We start from the raw sequence: 19,264 nt of genomic DNA on the forward strand, positions 1-19,264 counted from the left end.
CAGCTCCCTCCAAATAATTTCTATTGGGTTCAGGTCTGGAGACTGGCTAGGCCACTCCAGGACCTTGAGATGCTTCTTATGGAGCCACTCCTTAGTTGCTCTGGCTGTGTGTTTCGGGTCGTTGTCATGCTGGAAGACCCAGCCACGACCCATCTTCAATGCTTTTACAGGTAATGAGTGGAGAACAGGAGGGCTTCTTAAAGAAAAACTAACAGGTCTGTGAGAGCCGGAATTCTTACCGGTTGGTAGGTGATCAAATACTTATGTTATGCAATAAAATGCAAATTAATTACTGAAAAATCATACAATGTGATTTTCTGGATTTTTGTTTTAGATTCCGTCTCTCACAGTTGAAGTGTACCTATGATAAAAAATTTCAGACCTCTACATGCTTTGTAAGTAGGAAAACCTGCAAAATCGGCAGTGTATCAAATACTTGTTCTCCCTACTGTATGTAAATAAATAAAAAATTTATTTTTTTTAATGCATTTGAAAACATTTCTAAAAACCTGTTTTCTCTTTGTCATTATGGGGTATTGTGTTAAACGGAAGATGGACGCCACAAACAAGTTGTCACTGAAAAATACCATCGGCTGCAACCGTGTTAAAACCGGTTAAAACAGAGTACATATAGTTAGTGTGATTTTTGTATTTGGGCAATTATTTTGACATGATATGAAAATGTAGGGATTTATTTTTCCAGAACCATACCGCAAATGTTTTGCTTCCAGAGCCTACTCGCCTTTAAACAGAACTAGACATGTAAGGTCCTTGGACTATAAGGAGTAATGTTAGGCTCCTTTAGTCCATTATTGGGCTAAAGCAGCCCATGCAAAGCAAACTGGATCTGAGTGAGAGCTTCTCACTCACTGAATTCATCTTTGGGGAACTGTTCAAACAGCAGAATGAGAATGTCCATGGGGTCCAGTCTAAGGAGAATTGTCCACTAGAGTGAAGCACAGCTTAGTTAATAAAAGCAATGGGGGAAACTGGAGCGATACAGAAGCTAATGGTATCGAATTTGAAAATTTGGCTCTGATTAGTTATACATTTATTTATATTTTTTTCTCACAATTGAGGCTGCTGTGAATAGCCTACTTGAGATATACAGGACAGTTTTACATTTGAATGAAACAATTCCAACTGGGCCACAGAGGGATTTGAAAAAGCAAGATATTAAACTCTAGCAGTCTACCTGACTCAGAATATAGTGACTTTGCATGTTATCGACCTCTTGGCTCTCTCCAATTAACCTCAATCTCACAAGTGCTGTTCATTGTGCTCTTACAACATGGCAGATTTTTTATATAGTGCCACAGCATGGTTTTTACTGTGTCTGAATAAAAGAGAGCAGGACCCGGGGCCATTCGTCAGAGAGAGAATCCATCTGAGGTCTATATGTGTTGAGTGGATATCTGTCCTGATAATTGTCCCACTGAGATCAACTCTAATATTTCACACCAAACCCATCAGGAGAGCGAGAGAGAGATGTGTGTGTGTGAAAGTGAGTGCATACTTGGTCAACCTAAAATGTTTGATTCTGCCCATTTACATTGGCTACTTGATGGTGCCTGAGGGCTGGACATGGCACATCAAAACAGCAATAGCTCACAGGAGACAATATCAGAATCCTTATCAATACACTATCCTGCACAGATGCCTGAATTAAGATCTTGGATCCTGTGTAGACAGCCTTGTCCTGCACAGCACTGGCCATAACAACAGTGTGTGCTAGAGAGCACATTGTTTAGCACACCAGAAGCCTGTATTTGAATATGATGCACTACAAACACTGAATATGATGCATTGCTACCTACTGCATGATGCACTCTACTTCTACATAGTGTTCTAGGCTCTAGATCTAGGGTTCTATATCACTGGCCACTTTTTTAAACCAGCTTTGCTTGTATTTGTCAAGATTCCAAGTATACAATCTGATGCACTTTTATTGTGGTATCTCAATGGAACAGATCATACAGTATACTGTAGAGCAGGGATCATCAACAAGATTCAACCGCAGGGAGATTTTTTTTCTTGAGCGGATGGTGAGGGGACAGTACACAATTTGACTGCAAATTGAATGCAAGAAGCCCAAACAGATATAATATTTGACTAAAACATCATTTCAAACCTTGCTTACATTTGTATGCTATACGATCGCATATATCTCTCTATTATTCGTAGGAATAGTTTGGTACATATTTCCTATATGATAATCACTTGGAGCTGATTGGCTGGTGTTCTTAGTCTTACGTCCAACAATAAAAAATCAAAATCAAAAAAACTTTGTCCCTTTCTGCTCAAGGCAAGCGGTTTCATGCCTCCAGCTCAAGGTCTCCTCATGCTGACCTCCAGCTCAAGGTCTCCTCATGCTGACCTCCAGCTCAAGGTCTCCTCATGCTGACCTCCAGCTCAAGGTCTCCTCATGCTGACCTCCAGCTCAAGGTCTCCTCATGCTGACCTCCAGCTCAAGGTCTCATCAAGCTGACCTCCAGCTCAAGGTCTCATCAAGCTGACCTCCAGCTCAAGGTCTCCTCATGCTGACCTCTAGCTCAAGGTCTCCTCATGCTGATATGGTGGAATAACTTCAGTTTGTTGTCATTGGAAATGCACATGATGACCCTGAGTGCATCAATCATATAAATTGCATTACATTACATTCAGACCCTCGTCAATACAGTTGGCCGGGTATATCAGTACAAGCAATATTTGTAGTGTGTGGGCAAATAGCCTAGTTTGTGACAAGTACCTGAAGCTTAATCGCACTTTAACGTTAAGCTACAGATCTCTGCTAAAGTAATCATATGGAAACTGACCAAAATTGCAACATTTTGACTCAAACGTCCATAATTGGAAGACATGACCCTCTACCACCATCTGCTGGTAGACCAAGCAACTTACAGCCAGACTATGAACTGGAAAGAGATTGTTTATCTCTAGCTAGATACTTTCTCTGCTGGGAACATAACTGGAAAGTGTGCACAAATGTAATAGTGAAACATAAAAATGCTGTCTAAGTATTGACTATGGACGTGTTATGTTTTGAATACTTTACATTTATATCTGTGCTCGCGGGAAGGTGTTTGTGAGTCGCACAAATGTTATCTTTTGTGCCCATTAAAACTATGACATCTCGTCTTAATCACCTTTTGGTGCAACAAATTAAAACGGTTGAAAGAAGAACAGTCATCAAATTCACGAGTAATATCACAAACTCCTCAATTTAAAGGAACATGAATTCAAACACTCCCGCTTCTGAACAATGCCATCTTGGTCCACATGTTACCCTTCTTCTTCTTTGATATCATGGCCGTCCAAACATTTAAAGTGCATGCCACCACCTACTGTGCTGGAATGTACGATCAGTTATGATCTGCCCAATTCTGTACTACCATTAAAAAAACAATGTTCAAAACCAAACAAATCCCTACTAACTTCTACCACACCCACACCCTCCCCCTGCCCAAGCCCCCTACCCCATTAAACGTTATCTATATCATACTGAAACACTCCAACCATAGGATTGTTCAGCATGTCAACAATCATTTCAACTTTAACATTGGTTACCCCCAATATCTCTTTTACCGTCTCCAAAATAACCTTCAACCTGGCATTTCTGCTTTCCACAACCCAAGTCGTATTGATAACCTTCCCAATAAAAGCTATGAAGTCAACTTTATTCATTATTAAAGTGTCCTTTGACACCACACATTCATGAGCACAAGATTTATGAACAGGCCTCAAAACCGCGCCAGGACCAGCAGAAGCACAGCTCCGACAGTGTGTCCACTTACTACAGGAACATCCATGTAAGCTCAATCAGTCCGCACTATAGTTCTACTAATCTGTTTTACAGCCTCTGCATACGATACAATATGACTGATTCTATATCGCACTTCTTGGCTGCCTTTCCTTCACTCTGCGGTCTAACTCATCCCAAACCATCTCAATAGGGTTGACGTCAGGTGATTGTGGAGGCCAGGTCATCTGATGCAGCACTCCATCACTCTCCTTCTTGGTCAAATAGCCCTTACACAGCCTGGAGGTCATTGTCCTGTTGAAAAACAAATGATCGTCCCACTTGCGCAAAGGACAGATTTCCACTGGTCTAATGTCCATTGCTTGTGTTTCTTGGCACAAGCAAGTCTCTTCTTCCTATTTGTGTCCTTTAGTAGTCGTTTCATTGCAGCAATTCGACCATGAAGGCCTGATTCACGCAGTCTCCTCTGAACAGTTGATGTTGAGATGTGTCTGTTACTTGAACTCTGTGAAGCATTTATTTGGGCAACAATTTCTGAGGCTGGTAACTCTAATGAACGTATTCTCTGCAGCAGAGGTAACTCTGGGTCTTCTTTTCCTGTGGCAGTCCTCATGAGAGCCAGTTTCATCATATCACTTGAAGGTTTTTGCGACTGCATTTGAAGAAACTTTCAAAGTTCTTGATATTTTCCAGATTGACTGACCTTCATGTCTTAAAGTAATGATGGACTGTCGTTTCTCTTTCCTTATTTGAGCTGTTCTTGCCATAATACGGACTTGGTATTTTACCAAATAGGGCTATCTTCTGTATACCACCCCTACCTTGTCACAACACAACTTATTAGCTCAAACACATTAAGAAGGAAAGAAATTCCACAAATGAACTTTTAACAAGGCACACCTGTTAATTGAAATGCATTCCAGGTGGCTCCCTCATTAAAGTGGTTGAGAGAATGCCAAGAGTGTGCAAAGCTGTCATCAAGGCAAAGGGTGGCTACTTTGAAGAATCTCAAATATAAAATATATTTTGGTTACACTTTCTTGGTTACTACATGATTCCATATGTGTTATTTCATAGTTTCGATGTCTTCACTATTATTCTACAATGTAGAAAATAGTAAAAATAATGAAAACCCCTGGAATGAGTAGGTGTGTCCTAACTTTTGCCTGGTGCTGTATGTCTTTCTATTACAGACCATTCCGATCCTTGACCCTCATCCTCCCGCTCCATATCATCAGAATTAACACCCAAACATGTTCTCCACTTCGTCCGCACTACTCGCTGTACGCTAGCTACGGCCCGAACAACGTGTTGCCAGGGTTAGTTATAAATATTTGATGTTGCCCGAACATTTCCGGACGTCATGACGTTGTAACTGTCGTCATACCACGTTTACCCAATCATATCGGATGTTCTTACCTACTTAGCCAATAGAAAGTTAAGTTGTACAACACTGAAAGTCTAGTCCATCAACTCTAAATAGCAAGCCGCAATTTATGTAGATCTATCAACAACCTGAACCCACGTATACTAAGATCAATGAGTGACTTGGGTCAACACATGTATTAGTTTGTCATTGCGCAGTTGACGCAACGTTGACATTGTCCACTTCAATTTCCGTGTGTCAACTAGCTACAACAGTATTGTCGGCATGAGAGGACATGGATGTGTAACTAACCAAAACGTGATTATTATTTTTTAATAGTAGAGCTGTTCCGAGCGTAGTATTCTGATATGCATGTGTACGGATAAATACCCATTATATTTATTGTCGCTAAATTAAGGAAATAATGTTTAGGCAGAGTAAAACAGTTCTCCAGAAACTTCGATCTTTAAGGTGAGTAATGTAACGTTAGCTAGCTAGCCTGTCAGCTAGCCAGTTATATACTGTAACGTTATATTCAAACACGTTTCCTTCAGTGGTGTCAAGTATATCGATGCTTTCCTTACACATAGGTAAACCTGTACAGCTGTATTCTTGCTCTGTGTTCTGCTGTCTAGAAAGACACAATGTATAACGTGATGCAACAGCTGATGCAAGCCAGCAATGGTCTCTCTCTTGGCAAATCCAGTTTCCAGGGGCATAATCCATCATGGAGGTTCAGGAGCACCCCAGCAACAGAGAGGGCATTGCAGTACCAGGCAGGACAGAAGATCCATGGCTTCACAGTCAAGGAGGTGAAATGACCAAGTCATCACATTATTCACAACTGTGTATCTCAGTCATGGTCCTGTTTTGCCCTAGCACTAAAACACCTGATTCCACTAATCAAATGCAAAAACAAAAATGTGCATCCCTTTGGGACCCTAGGATGGAAAAACACCAATCCACAACAAAAAGATTACCCCGATTCTGATCATCTTCACATACAGTTTTAGTCAAGGTTTAGCGCAAGGTAAAGATAACATGTGAATTATCTTCCTGTATTTCTGCAGGTGGTTGATGTTCCTGACCTGTTCCTTACTGCTGTCAAACTGACCCATGACAACACAGGCGCCCAGTATCTACACGCAGCTAGAGATGACAAAAACAATCTCTTTAGGTAATAATCCCACATTTGTGGGATTGTGCTTTATTTGGATTAGGTCAAATGTTATTTGGATTAGGTCAAATGTAATCTTGTCCCCAGGCTCAATTGCTACCGTGACAGAGAGAGAGCGGGCTGGTGGAAAAGATTAGATCAAATTGAATGTTTAGTTTAATAACAAAATACTTATTTTAAGACAATGCTTTTTGTAATAACAGTGTTTCCTTCTCTTGTCCTAACACCTTTGCAGTGTTCAGCTCAGGACGACCCCGATGGACAACACAGGGGTCCCACACATCCTGGAACACACAGTGTTGTGTGGCTCAGAGAAGTACCCCTGCAGAGACCCCTTCTTCAAGATGCTCAACAGATCACTCTCCACCTTCATGAATGCATTCACAGGTGTGTGTGTGTGTGTGTGTGTGTGTGTGTGTGTGTGTGTGTGTGTGTGTGTGTGTGTGTGTGTGTGTGTGTGTGAGAGAGAAGGGTGTCTAAAATCATTGTTTTTCATTCACAGCCAGTGATTTCACCATGTATCCATTCTCCACACAAAACGGGAAAGACTTCCAGAATCTCCTCTCCGTGTATCTGGATGCAGTGTTTTTCCCTTGTCTGGGGGAACTAGATTTTCGGTAAGTGTGATGTTTAAATAGATGCCTCTTTAATCATAATCGGTGACATCAGAAGTCTGCCATTCACACCCTTGTCCTCAATGGGTTTCATTAAAGGCAGGAGGGATGGAGACTGGAGAATGAAAACCCTACAGATCCTAGTTCCCCTTTGGTCTTCAAAGGAGTTGTCTTCAATGAAATGAAGGGTGCTTTTGTGAGTTATTTCTTTCCAAATTATTAATAGCTAGAGAATTAGGCTAAGTTAATTACAGAATCATTTGCTCAGGAGGTGGACAAATGGATGTCATATTGGAGTCTTACATTTCCTCTCTGTATGTGATTTCAGTCAGACAATGAGCAAGTGTATGCCCAGCACCTCCAGAACAAGCTGTATCCTGACCACACATATGGTGTGGTGTCTGGAGGGGAACCTCTGGCCATCCCTGACCTCTCCTGGGAGCAACTCAAGCACTTCCATGCCACACACTACCACCCCAGCAACGCAAGGTACAGTCTAACATGCTTCCATACTAGCAACTCACTGTAAAGTACATTGTGATACACCATGACCTGTTCAGTACACTGTCACATATTACCACTTAGCAATGCACGGCACAACACACTGTCACACACCCCAATATTAAATACTCGGTACAGTCGCACTGTGTCTTGTCACACAACTCTGTTGGGCCTTGGCAGTAACAGGGTTTCCCTTTTCTGCTCCTCAGGTTCTTTACCTATGGGGACCTGCCCTTAGAGCAGCACCTGAAACAGATCCATGAGGAGGCTCTGTCCAAGTTTGAACGCACTGAGCCTGACACTGCTGTCCCCAACCAAGTCCACTGGGACAGGCCTGTGAGTCTTCCCATTTAGTATCATTGTAGCTCAGTCAGTACCAGCTATCAGATATTAGTTAATTCATTATCAGCTCCTAGATTTTCCAAATCTGTTCTCTCAACTTGAGCGACTTTGGCAAGGTCTATGGTTTGGAAGTTTGAATACATTTCACTGTAATTGCTTATTTGAATGATCTTGATGATAAGGTGCTGTTTGATAATGTTTTGATGTCTTTTTTTATGTGTGAAGCCAAATGTAAATTTCCACATTGTGTGGACAATAAAGCTTTTATAATTCCTGTAATTCTAATTGATTTGTCCACAGAGAGAGGACCATGTGACCTGTAGTCCCGATGTTATGGCGCCTGATGCAGCCAAACAGAACACACTGTGTATGAGCTACCTGCTTGGAGAGTATGTAATGCTGATCTACTACAACACTAACAGTTGTTTCTCTAAAATTTTGTCTGGGATAGTATACATTGGTCAGTTTTAAAGCGACTGTAACCTCAATTGGTGCATACTGTGATTTCCATATGCATTTTGGTAATTTAACTTGAAATCAGTAAGTGATAATGTAGTGGTCTCACTCATGTGTTCTTCTCTCTGCAGTATCACAGATACATTTGAGGGCTTCACCCTGAGTCTGATGTCCTCTCTGATGATTTCTGGACCTAACGCTCCCTTCTACAAGGCCCTTATAGAACCCAAGATAGGAACAGACTTTTCTTCTGTCGTAGGGTAGGTTCAAGTGGGAGGCGTTTAGAACTTGTTACACGAGAACAACATTGTCATAGTATGTTGGGGAGCAATGTAAGAAATGTTGTTTAAACTGTTTGCCTTTTAAGTGGAACAGTATATACTTAATTTACCGGTGTATATTTTTCAGATATGATGGGAGCACCAAAGAGGCATCGTTCAGTATTGGCTTACAAGGAATGGCCGAAGAAGATACCGAGAAAGTCAAGCAAATCATCATCCAAACCTTTGATGAGATCATTGCGTAAGTGCACTTGCTGCTAATGTTTCTTGTAACTTTTGTCATCACAATAATGCCGTTTCATCTAACTGTACTTCCCTCCTAACGGTCCAGTAATGGATTTGAAGAGGAGAGGATAGAGGCCCTGCTTCATAAGATTGAGATCCAGATGAAACATCAGTCTACCAGCTTCGGCCTGTCTCTGGCCTCGGTGAGTACAGTACAGGGCCACAGCATGACTAGTGCCTCCCCTGTGCTTTAACCATGAACAAGTCCTTGTCAAGTCCCTAAACACACACATGTTCACCCTAAACAGAGATTAAATGTGCAGGGAATGACATTGTACAGTGAGCTCCTAAAGTATTGGGACAGTGACACATTATTTGTTGCTTTGGATCCTGTTCTCCAGCACTTTGGATTTGAAATAATACAATGACTATGAGGTTAAAGTGCAGACTGTCACCTTTTAATTTTAGGGTATTTTCATCAATATTGAGTTAACTGTTCCGAAATTACAGGACTTTTTGTACATAGTCCCCCATTTTTTAGGGGACCAAAAGTATTAGGTCAAATGTACTTTTATGTAACCTTTTATGTAACTAGGCAAGTCAGTTAAGAACACATTTTTTGTTATGACGACGGCCTAGCCCGGACAACGCTGGGCCAATTGTGTGCCACCCTATGGGACTCCCAATCACGGCCGGTTGTGATACAGCCTGGAATCGAACCATGGCATGTAATGATGCCTCTAGCACTGAGATGCAGTAAAAGTTAAGTATTTGATCCCATATTCATAGCACGCAATGACTACATCAAGCTTGTGACTACAAATTTGTTAGGATGCATTTGCTGTTTATTTTGGTTGTTTTTCAGATTAATTTGTGCCCAATGTGTCATTTTGGAGTCACTTTAATTGTAAATATGAATAAAATATGTTTCTAAACACTTCTACATTAATATGGATGCTACCAATGTTATGGATAATCCTGAATGAATCGTGAATAAATAATGAGTCGGAAAGTTAGATGCACAAATTGTATTATTTCAAATCCAAAGTGCTGGAGTACAGAGACAAAACAACCAAAAATGTATCACTGTCTCAATGCTTTTGTAGCTCACTGTATATAAAGACAGACTCAAGAATGTACACACAACCATAGTGATTGTCCTGTGAGCACTCCTGTATACAGTATGACCTCTGGTAAGCTTAGTATTCCGTTAGTCAGCACCTCTCTAACTATGTTGGTGTTTTGTGTGGGTCAACTCATGCTTACTTGTCTCTGCCGTACATAACTTCCTGCTGGAACCACGATGGACACACACAAACAAACATACACACACACACACACCTGGGCAGCTCTTATGTACAGTGTAACCATGTTTCACCCTGTATGTTGTCTCTCTGCTAACAGTACATAGCTTCCTGTTGGAACCATGATGGAGACCCGGTTCAGCTGCTGAAGATCTGCGACAGTGTGACCCAGTTCAGACAGGCCTTGAAGGACAACCCTCGCTTCCTCCAGGAGAAAGTCGTGCACTACTTCAAGGTGAGTAACCAGACAGGAGAAAATAAGTTGAGTTTTAAGTTTCAGTATAGACAGCATCTAAATCTGAATGACGTATGTAACAGGAAATTTAACAAAACAAATCAATTAAGGAGATTCAGCAGTCTAATCAAGGAAGTTGAGAAGTCATCGTGCAGGGGTCATAGACCATGGTGTTGTTGAAAGCAGAACATGACATCATCAGTGTAATAATGTCATTTACATTATTTAGTGTTGTGGTCATGAGTGTCATGTTTGTGCCTGTGCAGGATAATACTCACAGACTGACTCTGTCTATGAGTCCTGATGAGGCGTACCTGGAGAAACAGGTCAAAGCAGAGGAGGAGAAACTCCAGAAGAAGATACAGGCTCTGTCTGAGAGTGACAAGAAAGACATCTATGAGAAAGGTCAGTTCTACGTCTATAAAGGAGAATAGAGAGACTCATTGACTTGATTATGAAAACCTTTTTTATTTTGTGTTGTTTTCAATTCAGGTCTTGAGCTGCTATCGATTCAGAGCAAGACCCAGGATGCTTCATGTCTCCCTGCCCTGAACGTATCTGATATTGAGCCAACGATAGCAGTCACACATGTGGAGATGGGCACTGCAGGTACAGTACTTACTGTATTAATGGATACATGCTGACGCTACACTCTAGTTGCTCTGGGTTCTGAGATTAAACTCTAGTCCACCCAGTCTGTCTGTTTTGATAGACTAAACCCCTCATTTAAAACAACATGCACGGTACTATGGATACGTGTTGATGTATAAACTCTGTAGCTCCCTGGAGAATCAGTCCTTGAAGTTCAACGTTAGGACACTCAGGTCATTTGTCTCATGGTTTTGCCTACCTTTGACATTTGTCCTGTTCTACTCTCTTCACCCCACTAGGAGGAGTGCCAGTACAGTACTGTGAGCAGCCCACCAATGGCATGGTCTACTTCAGAGCTATGTGTAGTCTCAACAGCCTCCCTGAGGACCTCAAACTATACGTGCCCCTCTTCTGCAGTGTCATCACCAAGTGAGTCCAGAACCAATATGATATGAAAGATAATTTGTGTATTGTCCAGCAGCTTTAGCTTGTGTGGTTTCATATACATGTGTTAAAGGTAGAGGTCGACCGATTATGATTTTTCAACGCCAATACCGATTATTGGTGTACCAAAGAAAGTCGATACCGATTAATCAATAAATTGTATATATATTTGCAATAATGACAATTACAACAGTACTGAATTAACAATTAACCCTTTTATTTTGACTTAATATAATACATAAATAAAATATATTTAGTCTTAAATAAATAATGAAACATGTTCAATTTGGTTTAAATAATGCAAAAACACAGTGTTGGAGAAGAAAGTAAAAGTGCAATATGTGCCATGTAAATAAAAAAGCTAACTTTTTAAGTTCCTTGCTCAGAACATGAGAACATATGAAAGCTGGTGGTTCCTTTTAACATGAATCTTCAATATTCCCAGATAAGAAGTTTTAGGTTGTAGTTATTATAGGAATTATGACGCGTCAACTTTTTCTCTCTATACCATTTGTATTTCATTTATCTTTAACTATTGGATGTTCTTATATGTACTTTAGTATTGCCAGCCTAATCTCGGGAGTTGATAGGCTTGAAGTCATAAACAGCGCTGTGCTTCAAGCATTGCTAAGAGTTGCTCGCAAACGCAGTAAAGTGCTGTTTGAATGAATGCTTACGAGCCTGCTCCTGCCTACCATCGCTCAGTCAGACTGCTCTATCAAATATCAAATCATAGACTTAATTATAATAAACACACCGAAATATGAGCCTTTGGGCATTAATATGGTCAAATCCGGAAACTATCATTTTGAAAACAAAACGTTTATTCTTTCAGTGAAATACGGAACCGTTCCGTATTTTATCTAACGGGTGGCATCCATAAGTCTAAATATTGCTGTTACATTGTACAACCTTCAATGTTATGTCATAATTATGTAAAATTCTGGCAAATTAATTCCGGTGTTTGTTAGGAAGAAACACAGTTCGTAACGAGCCAGGCGGCCCAAACTTGTTGCATATACCCTGACTCTGCTTGCACTGAATGTAAGAGAAGTGACACCATTTCCCTAGTTAATATTGCCTGCTAACATGCATTTATTTGAACTAAATATGCAGGTTTAAAAAAAATATACTTCTGTGTATTGATTTTAAGAAAGGCATTGATGTTTATGTTTGGGTACATTTGTGCAACGTATGTGCTTTTTCGCAAATGCGCTTTTGTCAAGTCACCCCCCGTTTGGCAAAGTTGAAGTAGGCTGTGATTTGAAGATAAATTAACAGGCACCGCATTGATTATATGCAGCGCAGGACAAGCTAGTTAACCTAGTAATATCATCAACCATGTGCTGTTAACTAGTGATTATGTGAAGATTGATTGTTTTTTATAAGATGAGTTTAATGCTAGCATAGCAACTTACCTTGGCTTCTTGCAGCCACAAGGTCAGCCTGCCACGCAGTTTCCTCATGGATTGCAATGTAATCGGTGTCCAAAAAAGGCTGATTACCGATTTTGTTATGAAAACAACTTGAAATCGGCCCTAATTAATCGGTCTACCTCTAGTTGAAGGTAATGGAGGTAGTTGCAATTGTGATACCGACTATTGAGCTAACATGTCTTGAGATTGTGTGTCAGTCTGGGTTACTGAGGTGATTGTGCGATGGCGTGCTGTGTTGGCTGTTAGGTCAGTAGGATTTGTGAAAGGGTCATGGGAGTGTGTGTTCTTTCTTGATGGGATGTAAGGTGAATATGATAAGGAGTGTGTGTTGGTCCCGTGTCGCTGTAAAATGAGACATATGATAATTGAGACGGTGTGTTATTTCAGGATGGGCTGTGGAGGGCTGGACTACAGGCAGCAGGACCAGCAGATTGAGCTGAAAACAGGAGGCATGTCCATCTCCACATCAGTCAACCCTGACTACTCTAACATGGATATGTATGAACAGGTCAGTCCCCAGCCAGTCAGTCACCATAAAGCCTAGTTTATACCCTACACAAGTACGCAATGCAATTAGCTACAAGACAGAGCATTCTCAATCACCTCTGATTCACAGGGAGTCCTCCTTTCATCTTCCTGCCTGGAGAGGAATCTTCCTGATATGTTTCACCTGTGGAGTGACATATTCAACAGGTAGGTTCACATGTCCATTAGAATAATACAATGGAACAGTAATACATGGTTATATGTTCTTATCAGATAATTATCAAACTTTAAATAATACATCTATCACTAATGATCCACATGTCCATTGTTTTCTAATAAGTAAGTTGATATTATTTGAGCCCTTGTCCCTCTGCTCTGCTCTGACCCTTGAACTTTGACCCACAGCCCGCACTTTGATGACGTGGAGCGTCTACGTGTTCTGGTCATGATGTCGGCTCAGGAACTGGCCAATGGGATCTCTAATTCTGGTCACATGTATGCCATGACACGGGCAGCTCGCAACCTTACCCCAACAGGAGAACTACAGGAGACCTTCGGAGGGATGGAGCAGGTGAGAGGGGGGAGTCAGACCATGTTACCTGAGGGTCTACAAGCGAAGAAAAAGCTCTAATGACGAAGGACACTGGTATTGTACCCTCTGAATGAGAATATAATGCACTTCTGTACCCTCAAATGAAAGAAATCTCAGGTATCTTGTGTATCTTGAATATCAGGTCAAGTTTATGAAGAGGGTCGCAGAGATGCCAGACCTCACCCAAGTTCTACGGACACTTCCTAGAATCAAGAGACACATTCTCAACCCACTGAACATGAGGTGGGTAAAGTCTTTACACGTGACAGTTACTTATCAACGGTTAAGATATTACTATGATTTCTCTATGTTGACTTTACGTAAAGTGTTTTACAACTTCTTTGGACAGATGTGCGGTTAACGCAACACCACAGAAGATGTCTAATGCCGCTGGACAGTTGGATAACTTAATGTGTAACGTTTCTTCCAATAAGAAGGATCGCAAACCAGTCCAGTCCAATATCACTGAGGTATGAGTTTGTTACACTATCTTGGTACTGTACTGAGACTGCACTATAACAAATTGAAATGAGTACTGTGGGTTTGTCCCAAGTAGCACCCTATTCCCTACATAGTGTGCTATTTTTGTGTCACGTCTGCCCCCCCCCACCCCCCTGGTGCTTGAGGGCGCCAGCCTGCCCTGCATCACGCACCCCTATCATCCATTACGCACACCTGCCTTCCCTCTTCACGAGCAGCAGCGACATTGGACTCACTCCATCACCTGTTATTACCTCCCCTATATTTGTCAGTTCCCCAGCTCTGTTCCCCACTTCTGCATTGATTGTCTTTCCTTTGTGTTACCTGTTTGCTGACGCTGTTCCTGTCTCGTTCCATGTCCGTTATTTATTAAATGTTTTAGTCCCCGTACCTGCTCCGTCTCTCCAGCATCATTCCATGTGACATTTTGATCAGAGCCCATAGGAATCTGGTCAAAAGAAGTGCCCTGTGTAGAGAATAGGGTCGCATTTGGGACGAAGCCTGTATTTCACTGTGAGTTGACATGATTTTTCATTCACTTTTCTTTTGATCCTAACAGAGACCTCTTGACTCACTGGCACCCCCTGGATCTGGCCCAAGCAGAAAACTTGTCGCTGTGCGTATCGCCTACACTTTTAACCTAGGCCCTGGGGCCGTATGTACTGTATAGAGCATACATACTGATTTAGGATCAGTTTTGCCTTTTAGATCACAATGAATAAGATTACATGGTGGACAGGGGACCTGATCCTAGATCAGCACTCCGACTCTCAGACGCTTGATCCCATACAGCCCCTGAACATTAGTTTGATCTTACTATCATTGGTCTCTGACCAATGGTCTTCATTGGTCCCTGTCCTCCATATTCTACCATTGAGCTAATGTGAGTGTGTTTGATCATCCCCACACAGGAGCCCAACTTCAAGCCCTGCCAGATGAAGACATTTTTCCCAATGCCCTTCCCAATCAACTTTGTCAGCGAGTGTATCCGCACCGTGCCCTTCACCCATGAGGACTGTGCCAGGTGACTGCCTTAATACTGTGTTAAGCTATCGCCCTAGTAGTTAATGTTCCATGTCTTTCCATACCCTCTCAGATCCATGTTTACATTTACTAGGGTTCCAAAACTCTGGTTACTTTAGAAAATGCACGAAATCCAGAATCCTTCAACTGGGGTTTCTGGAAAACTTTCCCATGCTCTGCCCCCTCTCTCCCTCAGCCTGAATATCCTGGCCCGGATGATGACGTCTAAGTACCTGCATGGAGAGATCAGAGAGAAGGGTGGGGCCTACGGTGGAGGGGCCAGGATGGGAGGAGGACTATTCACCTTCTATTCATACAGGTGTGTAGTGTATTAATGTACTGCAATAAGACAGGATTATATTGTACTCAAACCGGTTTTAACAGTTGTTAACCAGATTAAAACATGACTCACTGTCGAAAGAAAATCTCCAAAACTGGAACTTTTCAGGAAATGGAAAATAATACATGCAATCACAAAACATTGGAACTACTTTGAATGCATTTTTTTTAAATCTTAGAGTCGTGAAATTGTTAGGTACTAAATAAACAGAGTAAAAACTAACGGACAACTAGGAAAAGCTAAAACCAAGTTTATTCATCCAATGGGTCAGACAGCTGAACAGACAAAGACATGTTCCCACATGTGCATGTATATATACCCCACTTTAGGTTGAGTCTTCTCCTTTTCTCTGAACATTACATCTTCATTGCTAGCCAGGAAGTTAAGTGACGTGGGTAATAAACTGTTCCTTCTCCCTTCATGTGACCTGACGTCAGCCCCCATTCCTTACTAATCCACAGCTATCCACCCTTATCAGTGACCCCAACCATGTGATTGCCTTTCCCTTCCTCAGTAACATTCCAAGCCCCTGACTCATATTCAACCTTTGACCCACCATATACATTCCTCCTACAGATAACCATTAACTTCTGATCTAGCAAGTATTTCAAAATACAACCCAACAACTGAAACCAGACTGTGGCCCTTCTCCTTTTCATAGGATACCTGATGTCGAACAATAACATGTTCTGACAGAACGTAAACGTTCTGCATTTCATATTTCACGTTTAGAAGTCTGAACCTATCAAAATGTACATTAAGGAGAGTTATTTAATTTTTAAAAAATGTACATTTTTGCATTAGATAACTTCTCGTTTAATTTGCATGTCCCTGTGTTTATTTCAGAGACCCCAACACGGTGCAGACTCTGTCAGCATTCCGTAAGGGTGTGGACTGGGCCATATCAGGACAGTTTACCCAGCAGGACATCAATGAGGCCAAGCTGTCCGTGTTCTCAGCCGTGGACTCCCCCGTCGCCCCCTCCGATAAAGGTAGAGCACCATATTCCCTATTTAGTGCACTACTTTCGAACAGAGACCTATGAGTAGCCCTATGGGCCCTGGTTTAAAGTAGTGCACTATGTAGGGAATAAGGTCCCATTTGGGACTCACTCAGAGCCTTCCAGACTGAACAGAAATCCCACTGGATGACAAAAGATGGGCCCTTCCTTATCTCTCCTGGAGTTGTCCCAGCTCTCAACCTCTTTACCTGACATTTAACATGCTGTTCGTTTATGTCCTGTTAACTTTTACTGTACATGAGGACAGCACTGGACACATGTACAGTGTCTACAAAGAGATGCATTTGCATTAGAGACTTCTAAATGACATGTTATAAATGGACCAAAACAAAGAGATGAAATAGACCGACTGTCAATCCATGTCTTGACACATCACACCACCGTGTTGCAGGTATGGGCCGCTTCCTGAGTGGAATCACAGACGAGCTGAAACAGGCCCACAGAGAGAGACTCTTTGCAGTCACAGACAAGAACATTGTCGATGTTGCTGGCAGGTAATATCATTTCAAGTGTTGAATTTGTAATATAGATATGAACCTGTTTTTTGAGTGCTCCAACTACAGTTTACCATGAATTTGTATTTTTTGAAGTTGTCCCTAGGTAAGCCATATTATTGGACTGAATAAAATGTTATATGCAGAGAATGGCCATTTTAATATTTTGGATTTCTGTTTTACACAGGTACCTTGGCATTGGACAAAGGACATGTGGAGTTGCTATTCTGGGCCCTGAGAATGACATCATCAAGAAAGACCCCTCGTGGGTGGTAAAATAACCAGACATAGAATTATACACTTATCTATTTTACAATTAAGCGACTTCAGAGGCACTGTGTCATAAGATGGTGAACATCAATGTTACTTGATTGTCCTGAATAACTGGACTGTGTCCGGTAATAATATAACTTGAATTGTATTGAATTAACCAGAAAGTCTATTTGGTTTATGACAACATACATTTAATTTATTAGTGTACTTTCTAGACATAGACTCACCTCTGGTTTCTAAATGTATGCAAGTATGTACAAAGATGGTCTATTGAAATACTGTATTTCCATAGGGTGCATATAATGAATACTGAACAAAAATATACAACACAACATTTAAAGTGTTGGTTTCATGAGCAGAAATAAAAGATCACAGACATTTTCCATTCACATAAAAAAATACATTTCTCTCAAAAAATGTGCTTACTTCCCGTTTAGAGAGCATTTCTCCTTTGCCAAGATAATCCATCCACCTGAGCTGTGGCATATCAAGAATCAGCATTATTCATGATTAAACAGCATGATACTTACATAGGTGCACCTTGTTCTGAGGACCATAAAAGGCCACTTTTAAAATGTGCAGTTTTTTCACACAACACAATTCCACAGATGTCTCAAGTTTTGAGGGAGCATGCAAGTGGCATTCTGACTGCAGGAATGTTCACCAGAGCTGTTGCCAGAGAATTTAATGTACATTTCTCTTCCATAAGCCACCTCCAACATTATTTTAGAGAATTTGGCAGTATGTCCAACCGGCCTCACAACAGCCGAGCCGACCACGTGGAACCACACCAGCCCAGGACCTCCACATCCGGCTTCTTCACCTGCGGGATGGTCTGAGACCAGCCACTCAGACAGCTGATGAAACTACAAAACCAAAGTATTTCTGCACAAACTGTAAGAAACTCTCTGGGAAGCTCATCTGCATGCTTGCTATCTTCACCAGGGTCTTGACCTGACTGCAGTTTGGCGATGCTCGCCTTCAAGGGCTATTTTCAGCATGATAATGCATGGCCCCATATCGCAAGGATCTGTACACAATTTCTGGAAGCTGACATTTTCCAAGTTCTTCCATGGCCTGCATACTCACCAGACATGTCACCCATTGAGCTTGTTTGGTATGCTCTGGATCGACGTGTATGACAGCATGTGTTACAGTTTCCGCCAATATCCAGCAACTTCACACAGCCATTCAAGAGGGGGACAACATTCCTCAGGCCACAATCAACAACCTGATCAACTCTATGTGAAGGAGACGTGTCGCGCTACATGAGGCAAATGGTTTTCTGATCCACGCCCCTACTTCTAAAAATGTATTTTAAGGTATCTGTGACCAACAGATGCATATCTGTGTTCCCAATCATGTGAAATCTGTAGATTAGGGCCTAATTTATTCATTTTGATTGAGTTACAGTTCATAAGGAAATCAGTCAAATTTTTGATATTGTTTCATGTTGCGTTGATATTTTTGTTCAGTGTTTGTATAAAATATGACCATTAAATTCTCATGTTGTAATACGTGTCATTTATGATATACAGTACCAATCAAAGGTTTGGATACACCTACTCATTCAATGTTTTTTCTTTATATGTACTATTTTCTGCATTGTAGAATAATAATGAAGACATTAAAACTATTAAATAACACATGGAATCATGTAATAACCAAAAAAGTGTTAAAACAAATCAAAATATATTTTATATACGAGATTCTTCAAAGTAGCCACCCTTTGCCTTGATGACAGCTCTGCACACTCTTGGCAAAGCTACACCTTATGGTACAGCGGGGACTGTGAAGCAACACAAACATAGGCACAGACACAT

The 19,264-nt window shown here is 41.3% G+C and overlaps 1 protein-coding gene across 2 annotated transcripts; it reads left to right on the forward strand.

Annotated features, from left to right (window-relative positions):
- The first annotated feature begins 5,221 nt into the window (after positions 1-5,221).
- On the forward strand, positions 5,222-17,830 carry LOC110530254 (presequence protease, mitochondrial). Of its 2 annotated transcripts, none has more exons than XM_021613165.2 (27): positions 5,222-5,597; positions 5,833-5,938; positions 6,197-6,303; positions 6,539-6,690; positions 6,806-6,920; positions 7,017-7,113; positions 7,246-7,406; positions 7,628-7,754; positions 8,061-8,149; positions 8,348-8,476; positions 8,625-8,738; positions 8,829-8,925; positions 10,127-10,261; positions 10,528-10,666; positions 10,754-10,870; positions 11,152-11,281; positions 13,120-13,240; positions 13,349-13,425; positions 13,624-13,789; positions 13,953-14,053; positions 14,160-14,280; positions 14,850-14,906; positions 15,202-15,314; positions 15,510-15,632; positions 16,500-16,645; positions 17,066-17,168; positions 17,356-17,449. In XM_021613165.2, the coding sequence occupies exons 1-27, from the start codon at positions 5,551-5,553 to the stop codon at positions 17,447-17,449; spliced, it is 3,084 nt and encodes a 1,027-aa protein (XP_021468840.2). In that variant the 5' UTR covers positions 5,222-5,550. The 2 variants fall into 2 exon arrangements, with proteins under 2 accessions (XP_021468840.2, XP_021468839.2); XM_021613164.2 differs by having other exon boundaries at positions 5,223-5,597; positions 5,762-5,938; positions 17,356-17,830.
- Positions 17,831-19,264: the final 1,434 nt, after the last annotated feature.

This window comes from Oncorhynchus mykiss, chromosome 8, assembly GCF_013265735.2.
Source record: "Oncorhynchus mykiss isolate Arlee chromosome 8, USDA_OmykA_1.1, whole genome shotgun sequence".
Taxonomy (NCBI): Eukaryota; Metazoa; Chordata; class Actinopteri; order Salmoniformes; family Salmonidae; genus Oncorhynchus; species Oncorhynchus mykiss.

Bases quoted from the DNA above. Each gene is read 5' to 3' on its own strand.
- LOC110530254 (XM_021613164.2), top strand. From the start codon at position 5,771: ATGTATAACGTGATGCAACAGCTGATGCAAGCCAGCAATGGTCTCTCT. The intron at 7,755-8,060 runs GTGAGTCTTCCC...ATTTGTCCACAG, and splicing joins AAGTCCACTGGGACAGGCCT to AGAGAGGACCATGTGACCTG. The intron at 13,426-13,623 runs GTAGGTTCACAT...TTTGACCCACAG, and splicing joins TGGAGTGACATATTCAACAG to CCCGCACTTTGATGACGTGG.